The sequence below is a fragment of the Rana temporaria genome, chromosome 4 (genome assembly GCF_905171775.1).
Source record: "Rana temporaria chromosome 4, aRanTem1.1, whole genome shotgun sequence".
NCBI classification, from domain to species: domain Eukaryota; kingdom Metazoa; phylum Chordata; class Amphibia; order Anura; family Ranidae; genus Rana; species Rana temporaria.
In genome coordinates, this window is record NC_053492.1 from 205,480,270 (window position 1) to 205,505,064 (window position 24,795).

At 40.4% G+C, this 24,795-nt stretch overlaps 1 protein-coding gene across 1 annotated transcript; it reads right to left on the bottom strand.

The window, feature by feature from the left end:
• Nucleotides 1-15,587: 15,587 nt before the first annotated feature.
• On the bottom strand, nucleotides 15,588-23,825 carry CAMK2N2 (calcium/calmodulin dependent protein kinase II inhibitor 2). Its single transcript, XM_040349768.1, has 2 exons — nucleotides 23,261-23,825; nucleotides 15,588-16,341 (listed from the first exon to the last, which is right to left on the bottom strand). Exons 1-2 carry the CDS (start codon nucleotides 23,427-23,429, stop codon nucleotides 16,271-16,273), a joined length of 240 nt encoding a protein of 79 aa, XP_040205702.1. The 5' UTR covers nucleotides 23,430-23,825; the 3' UTR covers nucleotides 15,588-16,270.
• Between the last annotated feature and the right edge of the window lie 970 nt (nucleotides 23,826-24,795).

Consider the following 24,795-nt stretch of genomic DNA (forward strand, 5'->3'; position numbering starts at 1 on the left):
ACTCAAGGGCCTTAAAGGAGTTGTAAATAATTTTTTTTTTTTTTGCTGAAATGACTGTTTACAGGGTATAGAGACATAATAGTTAACTAATTTCTTTTAAAACCTATTAAAAATAGATGAAAATCAATCATATAATGTACCTGTAGTTTCTAGTTTCGTTTTTGCATGTTGTTTCCTGCCTCTCTGCCTTACAGAGCATACAGAGCCACAGAGCAGTGATGGTTTGTAAAACGAAACTAGAAACTAGACACACGGAAGTCACACCTCCTTGAAGTTAGTGACCACAGAGAGAAAGCTCCCAGCACTGTGGTCATCAGGAAACAGACAACCAGGAAGTGTGGAGATCAGAGAAGAATTACAGCAACTTGAGAGCAAAAACGAACAATGAGGACAGCACTGCATTAAGGTAAAGGAAGCTATTAAGATTAAAAAAAAATCCTTTACAAACCCTTTAATGTGCTTCTTCTTGAGCCACTCATCATGTACATAGGTTATAATATGACGTTTCTTGATTATAATATTGACCAAAAATTTGTTTAGCGAACAATCTCATGAAACCCAGATTGATTCCTGCGCATGAACCGACCTGCGTTTCCCCGAGAAAATTACTCCAACCAACCAAAGTCCTTACTTTATCAGAAATACTCAAAAAAATTGTAATAATAGTTTTTTCTACAATTTTTGCTAATTTTAGATTGAACAAAACTTTCATATTTTAATATTTTTCCTGGGTAAACTTAAGTAAATTAGAACAATCTACTTCTTTTAATTTAATAACCAAATCCAAGTTTGTAATCTTTTGTAAAGATTGCTCAATCCTTAAATTATTAATTCCTGCAACTAAATCTGTAGCATTTTTGTTAAATACTAAATACCATGTTGTTTTCCATTAATTGAATTTTATACAGTTCTTTACATAATCTTAATCAATAGTTTTTCTTTAAACTTCTACCCCTGTTAGTGCTTAGAATGACATGTAATAACACATTTCTGTTGTTTAGGGCTAAAATATTCCTAAACATTTATATGCAGTTCACTCTGGCATTGATTAATTAATTACCCTACTACTGCTATATACCTGTATTGCATATACAGTATATATAGAATATATAAATTCCCGATAGTACAGAGATATACTTCTAAACTTTGAGTTTTTTAACCATCCCATGTTATCCACTTATATAAAAAAACATATTTACCCCTTGTTTAGAATGATTTTCCTGTGTACACTTAAAAAAAACAAGAGATAAACAATGTCCTTTAACTTTGTCTGTTGGTAGCTTCTTTCGTTCGTTACTGTCTTTGGTGCTTTTTCTTGTTGCTTTATCTTCGTTTGTTGTTTTTTCTTGGAAGAATAATTTTCTTGTAACTCTTGTCTTGATCTCTGGCTCGCCTTGTTCTTTTGGCTTGTGTTAATGTATTGTTTAGGTAGCCTGTAGTGGCCTCAAGTAAACAAAATGTAAAGATGCGTGTGTAAAAATGTCTTTCTCCTTTTTGTGTATGCGAAAGGAATGTATAATGTATAGTGTATTCTTGGACCGTTCAAACATCAAAAATCCGACTTTCATATTAGCTCAACCAAAGTGTACGTCTGCCTGGTGCATCAATGGTGGCCTTTAAAATAACGTGAAGCCTTAGATCCTATTTCAACACTTCTTCTGTGAGACATTCTCACCTTTTCTAGAATCTTCTTGGCAGAATCTTCACGTACGTAAACGTTTACGATTTTTCTCCATAACCAGAAAGTCCTCGCTGGATTTTCCACGATATCTTAAAAACATTCTTGTCCAGATGGCTGATCCATCAACCTCGTAAGCCTTGTAAGTCTTAGTTTTTTTTTCTTCTGCTTGTAAGGCTACAAGCGATCTACTGGTGAGAAAAACAGACAGCGTAAAAACCCACTCTTGTGTTTTTGAGCCTTCTGTCGTCTGATGGAACACAAACGCCTCTTTGTTTCTAGGTTCTTGATCGTTCTTGACGTCTCTCCATCTCCCCCTTTTTCAAGGCTTTAGGAAAAAAGATGACCAATTTGGCTGGCGCAACAATGTTAAATGTGGGAGAAGAGAGAGATTTTTGACACGTGTCATGTGTAATGTCAATAGTGTCTCCTTCCAAGGCGCTTCGTTCCCAATATTCAAAACTCAGGTTTTCTTCCAAATAGTACGAAGTTTATTCTTCAAAGATTGACAAAAACGACAATGCTTACATATAGTTACAGCTGATAACACATGGCAAGATTGTAATTCAGAATAAGGAATTAAATGGTATGATATGATGGTACATCATCTGCTGGATAGGGTCCCTTCCCCCATCCCCGAGGTCCTTAGCTAGCTACTCAAACCACATGGATTCTTATACTGTTTTAAAAGCCAAGCTAAGCATATTTACATTTAGACTAGCTCCAAGAAAGGTGGCGAGCTTCTGTCACAAACGTAACACCCACTTGAGTATATTTAAGTAACATATCTCCACCCACTGTCTTGATGTAGATCTCCAAAAATACATGTAACGTGCTGCAACTGACCTTGTCTGTCCTTAAAACTACCATGTTTAAATATTGATTCTCAGAAACTTTTATCACATAAAATAATAATAGATTCAAAATCTAACAGTTGCCTTGGCCGTGTGTTTTGGGTCATTGTCATGCTGGAATACCCATCCACGACCCACTTTTAATTCCCTGGCCTGAGGAAAGGAGGTTCTTACCCAAGATTTGACGGTACATGACCCTGTCCATCGTCCTTTTGATGCAGTGAAGTTGTCCTGTCCCCTTAGTAGAAAAACACCCCCAAAGCATAATGTTTCCACCTCCATGATTGACAGTGGGGATGGTGTTCTTGGGGTCATAGGCAGCATTCCTCCTTCTCCAAACTTGCCGAGTTGAGTTGATGCCAAAGAGCTAAATTTTGGTCTCATCTGACCACACTTTCACCAAGTTCTCCTCTGAACCATTCAGAAGTTCATTAGCAAACTTCAGACGGGCATGCGCATGTGCTTTCTTGAACAGGTTGACCTTGCATGCGCTTCCAGATTTCAGTCCTCCACGGCGTAGTGTGTTACCAATTGTTTTCTTGGTGACTATGGTCCCAGCTGCCTTGAGTTAATTAACATTCTCCTGTGTAGTTCTGGACTGATTCCACACTGTCCTCATGATCATTGAAAATCCACGAGGTGAGATCTTGCATGGAGCCATAGACCGAGGGAGGTTGACAGTTATTTTGTGTTTCTTCCATTTGCAAATAATTGCACCAACCGTTGTCACCCTCTCACCAAGCTGCTTGGCAATGGTTTTGTAACCCATTCCAGCCTTGTGTGGTTCTACAATCTTGTTACTGCCTTTTTTACAGCTCTTTGGTCTTGGCCATGGCCATGGGAATCTGATTGATTGCTTCTGTGGACAGGTGTTATTTATACGGGTAACAAGCTGAGATTAAGAGCACTCCCTCGTTACCTGTATAGAAGACACATGGGAGCCAGAAATCTTGCTGATTGATAGGGGATCAAATACTTATTTCACTCATTAAAATGCAAATCAATTTATAACTTTTTTTAAATGTGTTTTTTTCTGGATATTTTTGTTATTCTGTCTCTCACTGTTAAAATAAACCTACCATTGAAATTATAGACTGGTCATTTTTTTTATCAGTGGGCAAACATAGAAAATCAGCAGGCGTTCAAATACTTTTTCCCCCTCACTGTATATCAGAATACTGTATGCATACACAAATGATTTATTATACTGTTTTCTTTTTTTGGGGTGGAAGAAATTGGTCAGCTCATATCTGCACTGTGTTTGAGCAACTGCATAATCATTAACCAATGCTTTCAAATGAGATGTTATTACATTTTTATAACTACCAGAGTCAACACTGATATATGTCATCATAGATTTTTAATCAGGTAAACCATCAGCCAAAGAACAAACTGAAGAAGCCAGAGAGCAGCGAAGAGTTACAAACACTACACCTCATTCTGGTTTAGGTCTAATCCATTGAGCATAATGAAGAGCAAATCCACATTGTTGATTGGGCTTTTTGTGGTAAATACTGGGGGAGATTCACAAAAACTGGTGCATACAGATTCTGCTGCAGCTGTGCATGATAAACAAATAGCTTCTAAGCTCAAATTGTTCAGTTAGAGGCGGTTCACACACAGGCGGCACGACTTTGGGGGCGACTCGGCAAGGCGATCTCAAGGCGACTTCAGAGGCAACTTGCAAAATGACTTCTGTATTGAAGTCAATGCAAGTCGCCCCGAGTCGCCCCCAAAGTCGTACAGGAAGCTTTTTCTAAGTCTATTAGAACGGTTCCATTGACTACTTCGGACCGCCACTGTGTGAACCGGCTCTTAAGTCTGTAAAAGTCTACTAAGTCTGTAGAAAACCAAGTTGATTCATTCAGAGAGAACATAAGCCCCAATGTAATGTAGGTCAAACTTCATAGTTGGAACTAGGGATGAGCTCCCGCGTGTTCGCACATGTCCACGTGCAGAGCCCGCCAGGAAGTCTGCGCGGCGCTGCGCTAACCACAGGCAGGGAGACATTTCCCGATCTCTGCAGCTGAGCATTGGGAATATGTCTCCCTGCCTGTGATTAGCGCAGCGCCGTGCAGACTTCCTGACGGGCTCTGCACGTGGACTGTGTGAACACGCCGGAGCTCATCCCTAGTGGGGAGTTTGAGATGGATATTCTTTGTGGCTTGCCAATGCCAGTCAGCAAGTTTCTTGGGTCTAGCTGCAGATTGCTCAAGCTGATTCTGGACCTAAAACCAGATATGTTTCATGTTGTTCTGCATGGCATCTGGTGAAAGAATCTCAGGAGTACATGGCATGGGCAAGTTCTGTCAAGGGTGCTTGCTATAAAAATAAAACTGGGATTATTAGTTATTGACATTATGGTGATTATTACAATTAAACTCTTCCTAAGAGAGAAGGGCAACCTAGTTGTCCAGGCTCTAAAGAAATGTTCAAGAGACTGGTTATTTCTCTGCTTGTTGGATTTTGGATGGTAGTCCAAAGAGAACTATAAATCTGTCCAAGGAATTATAGAGGCTCATCCAGCAACATAATGTACACTTGATCCTGCAGTAAGGCACAAGGAGTTGATTTACTAAAGGCAAATTGACTAGTGCAACTGCATTTGCAAAATACACAATTTCCCTAGAGCTTAGTACATGTGGTGAAGCTCTGCTGATTTCCATCACGCAATCATGTGAAAGCAAAAATGCTGTTTTTTTAATTATTTCCCCTGCACTTGATTGGATATTCTTTACAATTCACTCTGTGGAAAATGAGTGCAACTGCACTTGCAAAGTACACAGTCCTATTTGCCTTTAGTAAATTTACCCCTATGCTGGCTGGTATACCATGGAGTTGGAAGATCTTCCAAATAAAGAACGGTACCAAACCTGCTGCTGAATGCACTGTAGGGAGAGCTATAAAATATGTCATTTAAAAAATCTGTCTACTGCTATCCAGACTATCGTATTCCCCTTTGATGGAGATGAATCAGTGATAAAACTCATGGAGATATGGCACCAGGGTTCTTTGGGAATAGGGGACAGAAAATGCAGACCTTTATTACTCCTCTACATCCCTGTAAAGGCCCAGTCACCAATTAAGGCGGGAAACAAACAAGTAGGTTTTGTGGACACCTGATTGTCTAGAAACCTTGGAATTTTGGGCCCAGCATAGTAGTTTATTTTTGAGTACAGTTATGAAAGTTCTACCCAGAAGGGCGAAGGACTCACGTATGTAAGCCAGAACCAGGATGAGAGGAATGATAAACTCTGTCTCAGAGGGAGATTCGGAATCTTGCTAATCAAATGAAGGGGGCAAAGCATCTGCTCTTGAATTGGCTGTACTGTGTTTGAAGGTAATAACAAAATCCAATTAGTAAAAGAACAAAAACCATCAAGCTTCTCTATTCAAGCGACATGCAGTTCTTATTGTCTGTAAAGATTGTAATCAATTGAGGTAACTTTACAAGGTATCACCACTTTTTCAAGGCAATTTTAACCACTCAGCTCCAGAAGGTCTTACCCCCTTCCTGACCAGGCCATTTTTTACGATACAGCACTGCGTTACTTTAACTGACAATTGTTCGGTCATGCAACGCTATTCCCAAATAAAATTGATGTCCTTTTTCCCCACAAATAGAGATTTCTTTTGGTGGTATTTGATCACCTCTGTGGTTTTTATTTTGTGCGCTATAAACAAAAAAAGGCTGACAATTTATGCTATAAAACACATCCAATAAAAAATGTAAAACATCAATTTTTTTCATCAGTTTAGGCCTATTTGTATTCTGCTACATATTTTTGGTAAAAAAAAAATCCCAATAAATGTATCTTGATTGGTTTGCGCAAAAGTTATAGCGTCTACAAACTATGGGATAGATTTATGGACTTTTTATTTTTTTTATTGTTTTTACTAGAACTGGCAGGATCTGCAATTTTTAGGGGTACTGCGACATTGCGCCGGACAAATCTGACACTAAGGCCTGGTTCACACTAGTACGATTTGAGATGTCAAATCGCATCTCAAATTGACGGCATTTGCCGGCAATTGTCGGCAATGGCACCGTCCTAATCGATGCGACGCCGCATCTGCGGCGCTGCACCGATTTCAAAAAGTAGTTCCTGTACTACTTATTGCGATTTCGGGCTGCGATTTACATTGATATCTGTGCAGAAACCTGCACAGATGTCTCTGAAATCGCGGCCGAAATTGGGACTGCCAGCGGGAGTGAAATTGTGCGAGTTCAGCTAAACTCGCACGGTTTCACTCCCGCAGCCCAGTGTGTACCTAGGCTTAGTGACACTTTTTGGGGACCAGTGACACTAATACAGTGATCAGTGCTAAAAGAAAATGCACTTTCACTGTATACATGACGATAATTAGCAGGAATCGCAGATCTTTCTCTTCCTGTCTGACAGACGGTCTGCCTTGTTTACAAAGGCAAACTGCCGTTCTGTCTCTTCAGCAAATGTTCACGGCTGGCCAGTGACCATCGCGGCTACCGGACCCGCCGATTGTCTCTTGTGGTGTCCATTCACAGCAAGAGTGTGGCTCCAGAGCCAGTGAAATAAATAACATACAGGTACGTGATTTTGCACTTAAGGGCTGCCCTGACACAGTATATGTAGGTAGGGCCGTCCTTAAGTGGGTTAATGGTGAGAAGCTCACAATTTGAGTATTGTTGGACCTTGCCATTAAACGTTCCCCAGCTACGATAACATTTTAGACTCTTCTTGTTCCTGCTATGGCTTGATAAAGGAGTGAGCATACTCCAAAACACATAGCCACACTCTGCTGCCCTAATATGGTGATGTCATACCCACCTGGTGAGGCCAGTGCATTCCAGCGTAATCCCAGAACCAAGTACTATCTGTCAGTGCAGGAGCCACACACTATATGGGGATCATTAGCAGAGAGACACACACGGAATAGAGATGCCGGAGACTGTATAATCATGAAGAGCTTGTTTTTCTATTTTATTATCTGACCTGTCATTTTTGATTTTATAATAAAACATGTCCTAATACTACAATTTGAAGTCTCTCCCCCCTTCTCTTTCTTTTCACTTTCACCGAGATTGCTTCAACTCTTGGGCCACCTGACATGAGTATCATAGGCTTTTGAGTTTGGGCTTTAGATATTTATGCTGGACTCTTCCATATCATTGTAATAATATATTCCTTTGGTGGTGCGGTTTTTCTTGCGTGCGCCATTTCTTTTTTGTTTTTGTTATCCACACTGGGTGACTGGAATAGAATAGCCCACAGAAGAAGTATCAACTTCTATGGAGAAGGACTTGTCCAGCCTTAAGAGAGCAGGATCGGAAAGGAAGGCTAGTGGTCTTGGGATTGGTATCCTGAGTAAAGGCCGCAACTGATGTAACAAGTACAGAAAAATTGTTTAGGAAATGCTGATAATTCAGAAAGTGCTCAGTAGTTGGAGATCACAGTGACCTACTAAGGGTCTATTAAAAGATCATCCTTGCATAACATTTAGCGCAGAAAAAGAACTTGTGGCCACCTGAAGAGGCATTTTTTCACTTTGGTGTACAGCCCATTGTTACAAAGATGTTGTAGGACTGTGCAGACATGATGTTGGTAAATGGAAAGATCCAGGGGAAAGATTAGTATCTCAAGGTAAATGACTACATAGACATAAAGGAGGTCACATAAGATCTTATGAACAAAATATTGGAAAACTGGTGGGGCATAACAAAGACCAATGGGCCTCACAATGTATTCAATGTGTCTGATGTCGGTCAGTGAGAAGATCCAGGGGAAAGATTATTTTGTCAAGATAGATGACTACATGGACATAAAGAAGGCCATGGAAGATTTTATGAACAAAGTATTGGAAAATTGGTGAGGAAAAACAAAGGCCAATGGGTATGAATGAATGAATGACTTGTATAGCGCTACTCATGCGAACTAAATCGCCTCACTGTCTATTCATAGTGTATGTCCCTGGTGTTTAATGCAGTTTTCCACTCATTTCTTTTTTTTATCAAAATCAGATTGTAGGTACCACAAAGGTTTGTGAAAATATTTTTCCCTGGGAGATGATCAAACAGTTCAGTAATTACCAGCAGTGGGTATTGGTTTTTATTAACGATAGCATTCAGCCCATAGTAATCCATGCATGGACAGAGTGAACTGTCTTTTTTTTCTAACAAACAAGAACCCCACTCCAGTATGAGGATTTATGGATAAACCCCTTTAAAAGATTTTCTGTGATGTCCTTTAACATCACCTGGGTTTCAGGAAGACTAAACTTGACCTTTAGGAATGTTGGATCTCAGGATCAAGTCAATCCTGCAATCATAAGGCCAAATGGGTGGAATATGGCCCATCTTGCGATTAAAAAATATATCCAAAAAGTAAAAAAAATGGTCTGGCACAAGTTAAGTTTCCTATATGCTGAACTTAGTGGCTTAAAGCGGGGGGTTCACCCCAAAAAATTTTTTAACATTAGATTGAGGCTAATTACTGGAGGCAGAATCGGGTGTTTTTTGTAAAATCAATGCAGTACTTACCGTTTTAGAGATAGATGTTCTCCGCCACTTCCGGGTATGGTCTTCGGGACTGGGCGTTCCTATTTGATTGACAGCCTTCCGACGGTCACATACAGCGTATCACGAGTTGCCGAACGTCGGTGCGGCTCTATACGGCGCCTGTGCACCGACGTTCGGCTACTTTCGGAAACTGGTGACGCGCTGTATTCGTCGGTCGGAAGGCTGTCAATCAAATAGGAACGCCCAGTCCCGCAGCCCATACCCAGAAGCGGCGGAGAACATCTATCTCTAAAACGGTAAGTACTGCATTGATTTAAAAAAAAAAACACCTGATTCTGCCTCCAGTAATTAGCCTCAATCTAATGTTAAAAATTGATTTTTTGGGTGAACCTCCACTTTAAGCAGTTTGTGTGAATGCTGGCAAAATTAAGCCTTTAAAACATCAAAGACAGATATTCAGCAAAATCCAAGTTTACAATCACAGAAAAATTTGGTTCTGTAAGATGGGCCCTAAAACCAAGTAAAAAAACATAGTATTTCTGAAAGGAAGAAGCAGCACCACCAGTGATAGGCAAAACAATGTTAGTTTATATTTTCTAGACCACTCTATAAGGCCTCTTGCACACTGGTGGGGTTTACATCTGCTTCTAGGGGCATCTGGTGTTTTTTTTTTCTTGCCTCTAAACGCCCCTCCATGTTAGCCTATGTGTCCTTGCACACATAGAATTTTGCAGTGTTTAGTGCAGGGATCTTCAAACTACGGCCCTCCAGCTGTTGCGGAACTACAAGTCCCATGAGGCATTGTAAAACTCTGACTTTCACAGACATGACTAGGCATGATGGGAATTGTAGTTCCTGAACAACTGGAGGGCCATCGTTTGAGGACCCCTGGTTTAGTGGCAGGAGCTTTTTGAGGCTTTTAGAGGCAGAAAAAAAATCCCCATTGCCAGTGCATCCAGGAGCAGCAGAGTTTGGGCAGAAAAAAACGCTTGACGCTGCTAAAAGCTGATAGAAGCTGCTAGAAGCTGCTAAAAGCCCCTAAACACTAGTGTTTGAGCATTAAATAATTTCAATGGCCAAAATAAAAATAAATTCTGGCCTATGAAATTAATTAACGACCAAAAGCTTGACGCCTGTAAAAGCTTTAGACCAGGGGTGTCCAAACTTTTTTCAAAGAGGGCCAGATTTGATGAAGTGAACATTGCGTAAGGGCTGACCATTTTGCCTGACATTCTTTGAACCATTAAAATTTGGTCTAAGTGTGTTCGTTCGAGCACTAATGCACTGCCCAACACAAATTCTCTTGCCTTTGTGGCTGTGTGTGGTGAAGAGATGAGCGTGGGGGTGTTATTTGGATATACCGTATTTATCGGCGTATAACACACACCTTCACTTTAGGAGGGAAGTTTCAGGGAAAAAAAATGTCAATAAAAAACTGTGAAGCAAAATAAGGGTCATTGCCCAGCAAAGCAGCCTAATCAGTGCCCATCTGCAGCCTCGCCATTGCCATGAATGCAGCCTCTCCATTGCCATGAATGCAGCCTCTCCATTGCCATGAATGGAGCCTCTCCATTGCCATGAATGCAGCCTGATCGATGTCCATCTGCAGCCTCGGAGGGAAGGGGGGGACGGGATGAGCACCAACAGATTACATACAGGAGAATCTCCTGTTTACACAGCAGCCTCTTTAATACAATTTCTCCTGCCTCCTATGATAGACAGAGGAGTCGTCCAATGGCAGCCCAGGAGACGGGACTTCCTATTACAGATGTCACTGAGTAAACAGAAGATTCTCCTGTATGTAATTTGACAGCACTCGATCCCCCTCTCCCTGTCCCCTCCGAGGCAGCGCCGATAAATACAGTATATATCCAAATTACCAGGGGGGCCACATTAAACTGGAACAGGGACCGCAATTCGCCCCCAGGCCGGACTTTGGACATGCCTGCTTTATTTTTTCTGCAAAAACCCTGTTGGCTTCTAGGAGAGTTAAAAAGTGTCCTGTGTGCATGAGGAATACATGTATCTGATGGATTACTTTTAAAATTGTATAAATCCTCAATTTAGCACTTTACTTGTACCACAGACTAAAATGCTAAAGGGCCCTGTTAAAATTCCTCAACAGAAACTCTTTACTTCTTATACCAAAACCTTTTTCAGTCCTGTCCAGTAATGTGTCTGCTTAAAAGAAAAAGGAAAAACAAAAACTAAAAAAATTGGTGCATATGTAAAAAAAAAAAAAAAAAAGGTGAAAAGCCCAACAATGATTTACAGTACACCTCTATTTTTCATTTAATAAATTCCTTTGAAACACCCGTATGGAAAGCCATTGCTTTTGGCCCATAACTTTTTGGACAAGAGAAGAAGTACAACTTACTAATTTAGTGTGTGAAGGTATTCCAGATTGTTATATTATTCATAAGTTATACTATAAAATGGGAAATTACTGTATCACCCCATTCTCCCTAATAAGGAGAGATAAATACAGATCTTAAAAAGTTCTAGCTCTTTAACACTTTTCAAAACTTAAAAGTTTGGGCTGGAGTTCAATGTACCAATAATAATACAGAGAATAAGTGGAATTATTCTCTGTACACCCCTACTAGTAAAGACTTGACCTCTGTTAAGTTGTTGCTGCTCGCAGTATAATGTGTTCCCACATCAATATTAACGCAACAAAAAAATATAAATTGCTGCGCAACACCTTTGTGTCTCAACGTTATTACCCCTAATTGACTATTGTGAGTGCTGCAATAATAAATGAAATAATAAGTAAATAACACTACTATAAATCAACAAAAGTGCTCAAAACAACCAATCTCACTGCATTCATCAAATAATAATACGGCACCCATTTACATTCATGAATGACAATAACACTTATCCAAATGACATGAATATGTCCAGCACAGGATTAATGAAGTATTTTTCATCATTTTGGAGAATGCACAATTGAATAGACTTATGTGACGGACATGCTTATGTGATTTGTATTATTATTAGTCATCAATGTTAATGGATGCACGTATCATTATTAATTTAATGCAACAGTGAGATTGGCTGTTGTGAGCATTTTTGTTGATTTATAGTGTTATTTACTTATTTAATTTATTATTGGAGCACTTACAGTAGCCAATTAGGGGTAATAATTCTGAGACACAACAGTGTTGCGCAGCAATTTATATATTTTTTGTTTAATAACAATATTAATATATAATCCAGATCTACTTTTGTAGCCATTTAACACATTTCTTTCCAACCTAGCCTCTACTATATCCTTAAATTTTCCCTTATGGTCATGTACATGAGCTTCATACATAGATCATGTATCATACCTACATATCATGTATCAAGCACACAATGAAAACCCAATCTTCGTAGATAATGTTACAGCACTAACAAAGCTTATTAAAAACCCAGGGGAAGCCCTGCTACCTGCCCGCTGAACAACGTATTTTTGCTAGATGTATTTGCTAGATAATATTGAATGTGCTTCTGTTAATTTTTTTTTTTTTTTATATCAAACTAATAATTGACCAGAAGTGCCAATTAAACATAAGACCTAGGAGAAACACACACAGCTGCACCTTGCTGGTGATCAGTAAGTATGTTTATTTATTTTATTTATTCACCAAATACAATTGTAATGGTAATAATGTACAATGAGTCATTCTCAGAATGGCACAGCATTGCCTTATTGGATTCAGAAAATGGTGTATTATTACTAATTCTTAAGTCCATGCAAAGGTTTCAAGAAGCTTTAATAAATAAATAAATAAATAAATAAATAAAAAAACAAGAGGAAAAAGAACAAAAGAAATAAAAAAAGGTACAAAATTAAAAACACAACTATTATGTCCCTTAAAAGAGGCGGTTAACAGCTGTTATCTCACATTCAGAGACTGCAAGGATTCCTGAAACCATCCCTTGGTTGCAAATATCAGTAAAACATTCTTCAACCAAACAGTTTAGTTAGTTCTAAAAAGGTAACTTTCATGGTCACCAGCAGTTCTAGACAGAGAATGGAGGTGCCACCACCAGAATATGTGACATATGCATACCTTTATCAAGTGACTACACTGACCTGGCTGAGTATCTCCTTAAGTTCTAACAGTACCAGTACAGAGGCTATCACACTGTAAATATCGCAGTGTGAAAAATCTTGGAGCAATTTTGTAACCATAATGTACTATACATTGGGGGGTATTTAGCAAAACTAGTGTAGACAAGACTTGGAGCAGCTGTGGATAGTAACCAATCAGCCTCTAGATTCAGCTTGTTCAGTTGAGCTTCGAAAATGAAAGCTAGTTGCTGATTGGTTGTCATGCACAGCTGTTGCAGATTCCGTCTGCTCCAGTTTTAGTAAATTCTCCCCACTGCATATATACCGTATTTATCGGCGTATAACACGCACAGGAGTATAACACGCACCCTAACTTTAAAGCGGGGGTTCACCCTATAAAATAAAAAAACATTTTTTTTTTCTTCTAGCCTAAAATTCGGCATTGTAGCGCGAGCCGTACTCACAGTGTAATCGTACATAGTAGATTCCGACTGCCCAGGGGGAATGGGCGTTCCAATCCAGACGGAAGGTGATTGACGGCCGGCTCTGGCGCGTCACTCTTCTCCGGAAATAGCCAAAATAGGCTTGGCTCTACACGGCGCATAGCCTGTGCGCAGGCGCCGTGAAGAGCCGAGACCTACTCCGGCTGTCTTCGGGGAGCGTGACGTGCCAGAGCCGGCCGTCAATCACCCTCCCTCTTGAAAGGAACGCCCATTCCCCGCGGGCAGTCAGAATCTACTATGTACGATTACACTGTGAGTACGGCGATAAAAAAATTAAGACCGGCATACTGTAGCTCGCACTACAATGCCGAATTGTATGCTAAAATGTTGTTCTGCAGGGTGAACCACCGCTTTAAGAGGGAAGTTTTAGGAAAAAAAACTTCCACAGCCCCCTGCGTATAACACGCAGGCACAGTTTACCCTCCATTTTCAGGGTAAAAAAGTGAATGTTATACGCCAATAAATACAGTACATCTTAACAACATTCAATTTGGGGTATCTGCAGCAGTCAAATGTATTATGATTTCCTTTGATAAAGCACCAGAGTTGTATTGAAAGATTTATCAATAGGATATCATTGCTTTATCTGGCATAGGTAAGTATGGTTATAAGTAAGCAGACAGCTAGCTGGTCTAAAGAACCTACATTTTTTAGTTAAAAAAATATGAAAAATATGGTAACAGATACATGTTCCCAGTTAGGCATTGTCTCATTAAATTTACTTTTTTTTAAAGAGGCAAAATTATTCACAGGTAACTGTTTTGCTGGTAAAATGCAATCAAGGTAAACAGATTTATATATATAAAATAGTTATAAATAAGGTGCTAACGCCATGGCCATATAGTCTTCAAAACACACATTACTGCTGCAGATCCACTGTAAAAAAAATGCCCTGTTCCACCAGCTTTAGGATACTTAAAGACTTTAAATGCTATCAACTACTAGGTGATGTCAAGACCAGAATTCACAGAATGATCCTAAAACATGGTGGAAAGCAGTGCTCAGCCCAAAGACACTCAATGCAGTAAGCTCTGCCTATAAACTAAGCCCGCCTGGAAGAGTGGTGTAATAGACCTACAGAGGTGCCAGTTCAGACATTAGTCAGTAAAACAGGAGATATAGAGATTCAAACGAGGTTATATTATATATAAATGAAATATCTTGCGCAAGGTAGAAATATGTGCAAACATTCCATATCTCTGGTTTTAAATTCTGAATGTAAAACTGAAAATTGCTACATGTGCAGAATGCAAATATTTACAGAAGGGACTACGAATGTAAACTTTTTATTATACATGAAATGTGCAGCATATTTCTACATGTGCACTAAAGTAAAGCTAGCACATATATAATATATATTTATATATCTATATATAACAATTTTAGCTGGATATAAAGCATTTTTGTATTTAAACATGTACTGTATAATACATTAGTTAGAGAGAAAGAGCTGACATGGAACAGGCATCTTGTAGCAAGCAGCGTATTGATGTGAATCTTGTCAGCACATACTGATTGTACGCATGTCACTGTCACCTGGGTCAGTTTTCACACATTCGTGGTGGTGGCAGCAGTATGTTACATAAACACCTGATAAGGGCACCCCCCAGTGACTGCCCTAAACTGCCATCCAGCCGGCTGACAATCATTCTGCATCCAGAAGGTGGCTGTGTCTCTGATGTGACATTGCACAGTCACCAGCATATATCAGAATTCAGATTATTAACAAAGAGTTGTTTATAAAAATACAAATGTAAAGGGTTCCTCTTAAAAAGGAGCGTGCTTAGGAGGGGGTCCAGGATGAATTCGGAAGCTCATGCAAGAGATGGAGCAAATAAAGTCTTAGTCTTGCTTGGGTTTGGACAGCAAAAGGACGGCCTGTGCCTGCTCTGCGCCCTCCAGCTGCTCTGCTTCCGACCTGCTGGTATCTTGATCATGGGGGGGCAAAATGGGGAAGAATGGATGGTTGTCCAGTCTATTATTGTTCTGATGCTGGTTTATTAATGAACTGGAGGGGATATGGTATTAATAATCACAATTCAACCTATATATACCTATATATACACATGACATACATGAATATATATATAGATATATAAACACAGCTGCGCAGGTGGGTTCCCTGTGGGTCCACAAATACACACACAGCTAAAGATTATTACTTCACTAGAGACACATATTGTCAGAATAAAGTGCATTTCTAACAACCTACAGCCCCTGGGGTGTACACTGTGAGGCAGGAGGAGGAGGCAGCACCTGGCAAGGATTGGAGTTGATAGGCACAAACTCCATGGTGCTCCAGTCAACAAGCACCTTCTTGGCACACAGGCAGGTACTAAGGACAACAGCAGCCAGTGCACTGTAGGGTTGGCTTTGACATGAGTTGAGACTCATCACTGCCCCCAGAGCCCAGGGTGAGGGACAGTGACAAGGGAAATAGGAAGGTGCTGAAATGGATATCTCCACATTGGAGGTCATTGGCGAGGACTGAGTGGAGTGGGGAGCCAGATGGCACCATCAGGAGACCTGCAGAGGGTCTGGATCAAGGTGGAGGGTGGAGATTTGCCAGCAGCCTCAAAGCCTTTCCTTCTTCTCCATGTCCACAAACATGCACAGCCAAAAGTGCTTACAAATCAGGGAGGAGAGTGAGCGCTGGAGAGCAACCACTTCCACACCTTATACTCCGGAGGGAGACTTGTCCGACACCCCCTTCAGCACCTCGTCTATTCTGTCATCTTCAATAACAACTGAGGAGAGGGAGAGACATTGGGTTGGGGATCAGAAGACTAGAGCACCAAGAGAGGTGACAGTAGGAGGGAGGAAGGGAGGGAGGGAAGGAAGGAGGGAGGGATAACAAAATAACAGGAGACCAAAGTGAGAAATGAGATGCAAGGAGTTGCAAGATGTGGAGGAGGTGAGGCCTAGGAAAGCAAGCAAAACAACATGTGCATTCACTCCCACACTGCAGCTGGCCGTAGTCTAGCAATGCACACACATATGAACACAATGATGCATACACGTGTAAACAGACATATCTTCCTAACTACATACACAAATAACTCAATATATGAATACTGGAGCAAAGAAACATGAAGCCACTGTAGAAGAGAAATCATTGTTCTTCATTTTTTAATAGTAGCTTGGAATGCTGGATTCACACCTGTGCAGTTTTAGTGCATTTTGCAGATTTGCACTACAGTCCATTTAACATGGTTTCCTATAGAACACGTTCTGTAGTGCAAATCTGCAAAATGCAAAAAGCGCTAAAAATGCATAGGTGTGAATCCAGCTGAAATTCCGATCATGTGTAGCCCCATCTGAGTTTTTCATTGGAAATTCCGATTAATTCCAATCGGAGTTTAGATATAGAACATGTTCTATTTTACTCCGATGGAATTCCGATGTGATTTGGCCGGGCAAAAGCCCAATCGTGTGTAAGGTGCATAAGAGTAGGTCTAAACATGGGTAGGGTGAAAAGACACATGGCCATCAAGATCACCAATAAACTATTTGATAAAGCAGTATCAAACCCAAAAACAAAAATGTAATATAATGCAGCTTTCCAGTTCTTGGATGTGTTGGCTGCATTCCTTTTTTCTTTCCCTTTATTTTCACATGGTGTTCCAGCCAGTAACACACTTAGGAAGAGATTTACTAAAACTAGAGTACGCAGAATCTGGTGCAGCTGTGCATAGTAACCAATCAGCCTCTAACTTCAGCCTGTTCAATTACGCTTTGACAATAAAACCTGGAAGCTGATTGGTTACTATGCCCAGCTGCACCAGATTCTGTGTGCACCAGTTTTAGTAAGGGCTCTTTCACATGTCCGTTCCGTTCGTCCGTTTTTTGGACGTCCGTTAACGGACCGCAATGCTTCCCTATGGGCTAGCGTCCGTTTCGCTAACATCCGTTTTTCTATGTAAAAAGCCCCCCCCCAAAAAAAACGGATGGAAAAACTGATGCAAAAACTGACGAAAAACTGACGAAAAACTGATGGAAAACGGATCAACTGATGGAAAAAAAACTGATCTGAAAAACTGAACGGACGTGTGAAAGAGCCCTAAATCGTCTCTTTTTTGTCTTAGGGCTAGTTCACATGAGCAGCCGGGGAGAGGACAGTAAAAACAAGCAGTTAAGCAGCAGGTTTTACCACCCCCAATCATCCACTAAACATAACAATGTAGTCACTAAGGACTGTACCTATTCTGCAGTCATGATGCTTTGCAGTTGTGACATGTTGCACTTTGCAGGTGGGACCGCCACCGAATGTGGCCCACACAAGTGAATGAGGTCGTGCAGCAACTGTGTGCAGTACATAAGGTTGTGGCATAGTTTTGCAGCATTTTGAGGGTAAAGACGAAGCAACATATTGCCTCTTTACTGCCTGGCAAATGCTATGTTAGCAGCACATGTTAACGAGCCTCTGCATTCTGGATGGAGGAGCAATGGAGCCATGGCATATGTACAACTCTATTTGCTTCCTTGGCAGCTTAAGGGGAAACAGTTGGGGACCTTACGGTGTGTCTGCTCTGGATGGAGGAGAAATGGAGACACCCTTGGAAAGGAACATTGTCAGTCTGCGGAAAAGGTAGTGTTATGCCTTGTACACGCAATCGGAATTTCCGATGGAAAAAGTCAGACGGACTTTTTCCATCGGATATTCCGATCATGTGTAGCCCCATCTGAGTTTTTTAATCGGAAATTCCGATTAAATCCATCGGAGTTTAGATATAGAACATGTTCTATTTTTCTACGATGGAATTCCGATGTGATTTGGCCGGGCAAAAGCCTGATTGTGTGTACGCGGCATTAGATGTCCTAACAGATTTAAATGGACTTGTCTAACAAATTTCAACCGAAAACTCCAGCTAACACTTTTTAAGCAGTTAAAGCATTTTTTTTCCTTTTTGGATAAAGGTTTTACTTATATGAATAGAAGCTAACCATTCTAAGCACCCCTGTCAGTGCTAAATGGTTTGTCCTAACCTTCTAACTGCCACTTTAACTGGTTAGCTTGTTTTGTTCAATGAAGTTGAAAAATACTGGCTGGATCACTAGGTGAAAATAAAAGATAAAATAAAAATAAAATAAAATAAAAAAATGAAAAATAAAAAGCCCAGAAAAGAAAACAAATGCAGCTTCGACATCTAAGAATTAGTAATCTGCGATATATTCAATTTTTTCGTTTTGGGTTTAATATCACTTTAAAGCTACCATATTTTGAGCTGGGGGCAAAATAATTGTACACAAATTTTGTTAAAGATAGATATAGCTAGATAAAATGTGTTACGTTGTTATCAGTTACCATAAAATAATGTCAGTGCTGCAAACATTCACTCACTTTAAAGCTCATGCTCTGGAAAAAGGCAGATTTTTTTTTTTATATATATATATATATATTGTGTTTTTGTAAAGAAATACAAAATCTTAATTAAACCTTCTATTAAAAATCTGGCCTTAAGTAAACGGGGCAAAAAAACTTTGCCACAAAATTTGCAAAGCCTCGCCACTGCAAAAAAAAACTGTAGCCTAACATGATATTTTTAACAATTGTAACAGCTTTGTTCTTAATTCTGATCACCTAAATAAATGTCCTAGATTTGTTATAATTAAGGGCAAATGAAGCAGTATTACCACCTAATCCATACACTATATTTATGATAAAAAAATGTTCCCCCAACGTTTTTTAATTCTATTAAAATGCACAAAAGATAAGAAAAAAGCTTTACAAAATTGCATTTGAAAAAAACAAAACAAAAAACCATCTCTCAAGCTCTGTCAGCCCAAATAAACAGATCAATACAAGCAGTTGACTCACACAGGGTTTGGATAGAACACTACGCACATGTATGCTGCAGCAGTGATTTCAGCACCTTGGACAGCAGCTTGTCCAGCAGCCAAGATGTAACATAGGGAATATCCCAGCATAAGGGATGGAGATCTTTCTGTACAAGGCTCAACATGTTAATGTACCTGTATGCATCAGGCTGGAGTGCTGGGATTTAGAAAACAATAGGTTGCTCTAGTATGTAGCTGACAGCAGAATGTTGTAATAGCTATGGTCACAAGTCACACCATTCATAGTGACTGATGCTGATCAACCCTGTGTGACCTGCCAGCAATCATGCAGTCTGGGGATCTGGACTGAGAGACAATTCTATGACATCATGATGATTCAGAGATGGTGATTTTTTTTTTAACAGAGACGTGTACATGTAATTAAATAAAATGGATCTGTCATTGATCTAATAAGATCTTTACAAATATGTATAGTATATGCATAAACTCAAATTGCACATTCTAAATCCTGTGTCTGCTAGTAATTTTATAATCTATTCATTTTATAAGGCTTCCATATATAGAGGTTTGCAGTTTATGGAAATTCTTCTGAAGATAAATGGAAATCTACCTCCAGGTGGAAGCAATGGGTGGCACCAGGCATCAGACATGTCCTGCATACTTGGGGTACGTTTCCCTAAAAATACGTCTGCTTACTTATCTCATTCATCTTAATATTTTGGAATAATCTCATTGCATTTACCTGGCTAGCCTGTCCCAATGCTCTGTGTTGCTATGTTTCCCTCCGATGAATGCAGTTTGCACCTACAGACCCATAAACTTGTATGGAGTCTATAGATACTAGCTAGGCACACATATTGAATGATGTACACTTTTCTCCTTTACACATGTAAATGTGTGGAATTACCTCCCTAACAGGCAGGTTGCATCTAAATATAGATTTCCTTTGTAAATATATCTAATCTGTCCAGAGAAAAGTAGCAGAGCTTCTTTAATGAAGTCACACACTCTACATAATGAAATCACTTACACCCACAGACACAAAGTGGACAGACCAGTCTGCTTCATGCAGCCAGGAAGATGGACAGAAAAATAACCACACATACAACTTGGAAATGTGCAATGCTTCATTTTGGCGAAAGAAAAAAAAGAAAAAGCAGGAACACCAAAAAAAAAAAAAACGAATTAAAGAACATATTGGGAAGAGAAGTGGAGGGAAATCCAATGGGTGGTTTATGGAAAAATTGGGAATGAGGGGAGTAGACATGGGTATTAACATGGGGGCAGAGTTGGAGGATGGGTGGCAGGAGGAAGCATGGATGACTCATTGAACATAAGAAGGGTGATTGAAGAACTGAAATAATGGACAATGACAAGAGTATAAATAAGGATGAGGATTGACAGAGAAAGGTGAAGTATGGGCGATTATGGGGAGCATAGGTGGCAAATGGGAAACCACAGGCATTATTGGAGGATGGTAAACTGTTTTTTTTTTTTTTTTTTAGAAAAATTAAAGAAGATTGAAGGAAGTACTGTATATATATATATGTGATGGAAGGCAGGAGGGACTGATGGAGGATGGTAGGTTTAAGGGTTCTATATGTAGCAGAATATGAGGAATTATAGATAAAGCATAGAAACATGAGGGGGGCATATATAGAGGATGGAGGGTAGAGGTCCAGATAGAGAAAGGAAGGTTATGAGATCATAGAAGGAAAATAACATTTTGATGTGAGCATATTTACAGGATGGAAGACTAAGGAGATTGATGGAGGATGGAAGGTTATGGGATCACAGATGGAACATGGAATAATCAGGGGAGCATATACAGAAGATGGTTTATTCTCAGTTAGAGGAAGAGGGAATATTGGGGGGAAACACAGCTATTCACTGGCTAGATGGTAGATTATTGGTATTATAGATGAAAAAATATTGAGGGAAGCCTATGTAGAGGATGGAAGACTTGGGAAGGGGGGGGGGGGTGTATGAATAAAGGATAGTAGATTGTGGAGATCATAGATAGTTTGATGGGAGCATACATAGACGATGGGAGACTGAAGAGATTGATGGAGAATATAGATTATGGGTATCATAATTGGAAAAGAGAGGGTTCAGGGAAGCATATATAATATATATGTATAGGGAAAGAGTCAGATTGTGGGATTATAGATGGAAAACAAGGGTTTAAGGGGGGCGTTTATAGTGGATGGAAGACGTATGAAGGATGGCAGGCTGTGGGGGTCACATATGGAAGAAAATTGGTACATATATAGAGCAAAGGAGACTAATAGATAATGGTAGATGGTGGGGATCATAGATGAAAGAGAGCATTTTGAGGGGGGCATTTGTAGAGGATGGGAGACTGATGCAGGATGGTAGATTGTGGGCATCATAAAGGGAAGAGAAAGGATTGATGGGAGCATAAATAGAATATGCAAGACTAATTGAGGATGGTGAATTGTGGGGCTCATAAATGGAAAATAAGGGATTAAAAGGGAGCATATTCAGAGAATGGAAGACAGATGACGGATGGTAGATTATGGGGATCATTGATGAAAGCGAGAGTATTGAATGGTGCATATACTGAGAATGGGAGACTGATTGAGGATGAGGATGGTAGATTATGGGGATCATATATTGAGAATTAGAGACTATGGTAGATTGTGGGGATCATAGCAGGGGAGATCATTAAAGGGAGCATATATTGAGAATTAGAGACTATGGTAGATTGTGGGGATCATAGAAGGAGGAGAGATCATTAAAGGGAGCATATATTGAGAATTAGAGACTATGGTAGATTGTGGGGATCATAGAAGGAGGAGAGAGCATTAAAGGGAGCATATATTGAGAATTAGAGACTATGGTAGATTGTGGGGATCATAGAAGGAGAGATCATTAAAGGGAGCATATATTGAGAATTAGGGACTATGGTAGATTGTGGGGATCATAGAAGGAGGAGAGAGCATTAAATGGAGCATATATTGAGAATTAGAGACTATGGTAGATTGTGGGGATCATAGAAGGAGGAGAGAGCATTAAAGGGAGCATATATTGAGAATTAGAGACTATGGTAGATTGTGGGGATCATAGAAGGAGAGATCATTAAAGGGAGCATATATTGAGAATTAGGGACTATGGTAGATTGTGGGGATCATAGAAGGAGGAGAGAGCATTAAATGGAGCATATATTGAGAATTAGAGACTATGGTAGATTGTGGGGATCATAGAAGGAGGAGAGAGCATTAAAGGGAGCATATATTGAGAATTAGAGACTATGGTAGATTGTGGGGATCATAGAAGGAGAGATCATTAAAGGGAGCATATATTGAGAATTAGGGACTATGGTAGATTGTGGGGATCATAGAAGGAGGAGAGAGCATTAAATGGAGCATATATTGAGAATTAGAGACTATGGTAGATTGTGGGGATCATAGAAGGAGGAGAGATCATTAAAGGAAGCATGTAAATAATGAGAATGGGTGACTGGTTGAGGGTAGAAGATTATGGGGATCGTGGTTGGCAGAGAGAGAATATTGAATGGTGCATAGATAGCGGATGGAAGACTGATGGAGATTGGCAGATGTGACATTATAGATAGAAGAGAGGACCATCCATGAAGGATGGATATCTAGAAGAAACCATGAGAGATCCCAGATTTTGGGGAACACAGATCCTGGATGATAGGGGATCCTTGATGAACAATGGAATACTGATCAGGGGGGTTGAAGAAGGTTGAGATAGACCACCCCAGGGAAGTGAGAGATGAAAGGCTGGGATGAAGGCAAGTGTTGGGATGTAGATACAGGGTTACATCTAGTGGAGTAGATGTATGGGACTGATAGAACCCCGAAAGCCTCATCTGCTTACCTCTCTTTGCTCTTCCGATCTGTCCCAGTTTTGGGGGTCTTTTCTGCTGGTTGCCCCCATAAAAGGTGCTGGTGTCCTGAAGACGGCAGCTGAAGGAGATCTGCCCCACCTCGGTGTCTGAGCCATAGTGCCCCATCTTATCCTCACTGTAGGGGAGAATCTCAGACATGGTGACAGTACCAGCTCCAAGTCTCGCAGCACGGAGATGTGGATGTAGGTCTCTGCTGGGGGATCCTGATGTAGACGGCTGCCTGGGATCCTGGAGAAGATGATAGAGATGGAAAATGGAGAGACAGGTCTGGCTTCGATGCGATCGGCGTTATCTGCGCTTCCCCAGCTCCTTCTGTAGACGTCTGAGGAGTCTCTAAGAGATTCTACATCATAAAGGGAAGCAATGTCCAGGTGACGTCATGGGAGGGGGGTGTGTGACATCAGGAAGCGAGTGCGGAATAACAATGACACTGCAGCAAACAAGGAATCAACTTCACAGAAACAAACCCCAGAGAAGAGGACCGGGCGGGCGGAATCCTGGGGAGGAGTATATCCTAGGCTGGGGTCCGGGGACTTCCTACCTCGCTGGGCTCTGATGGACGGGCACCGAGCCCATTTGCATACATCGTCATAGAACACATGATCCGGACCTCTTATTTACATCGTTCTTTTTTATTTCATTTCCATTTTATTACCTGGATGCGGGTCACCTCTATGTGCTGACAATGACATGTCTAGTGCAGTGTATGGCACACTGCAGGCCAACACAGCATTCATTATTATTATACTATATGATCACAGGAACCCTTATCAGTTATTACCCAATCAGGAATCGTCTTTCCCTGTTTGTCTGCTTTAAAAAGAATTAAAGGTGACACTTGATTGGACGCAAGCCCTGCGCTGTCTCTAGAAATCCCTAGGGCAGCCTTTCTCCACCTTTTAACCCCAGAGAAGCCCTTGAAACATTTTTCAGGTATAGGGAAACCCCTGTTAAAACGAGCGTTGCGCCAATACTGAGTACTTGTACTCATGTAAATGATCCGATACTAAAATCGATACCTTCAGTTCAGGTGCGATTTCCATGGTCGTACACTTTGACAATTCGCACCTGAATCTCACGTGGACCGCTAAACCAAGGGGTTATTTACGAAACGCGAATCCACTTTGCATTACAAGTGCAAACTACAAGTGCACTTGAAATTGCACTGGAAGTGCAGTCGCTGTAGATCCAATGGGGACATGCAAGGAAAATAAAAAACAGCATTTTAGCTTGCACATGATTGGATAATAAAATCAGCAGAGCTTCCCCTCATTTCAGATCTACCCCTCGGATTTACAGCGACTGCACTTCCAAGTGCACTTTCAGTGCAATTTCAAGTGCACTTTGCACTTGTAGTGCAAAGTGGATTTGTCTTTCGTAAATAACCCCCTATATTACCAAAAGTATTGGGACACCTGCCTTTACACGCACTTGAACTTCAATGGCATCCCAGTCTTAGTCTGTAGGGTTCAATATTGAGTTGGCCCACCCTTTGCAGCTTTAA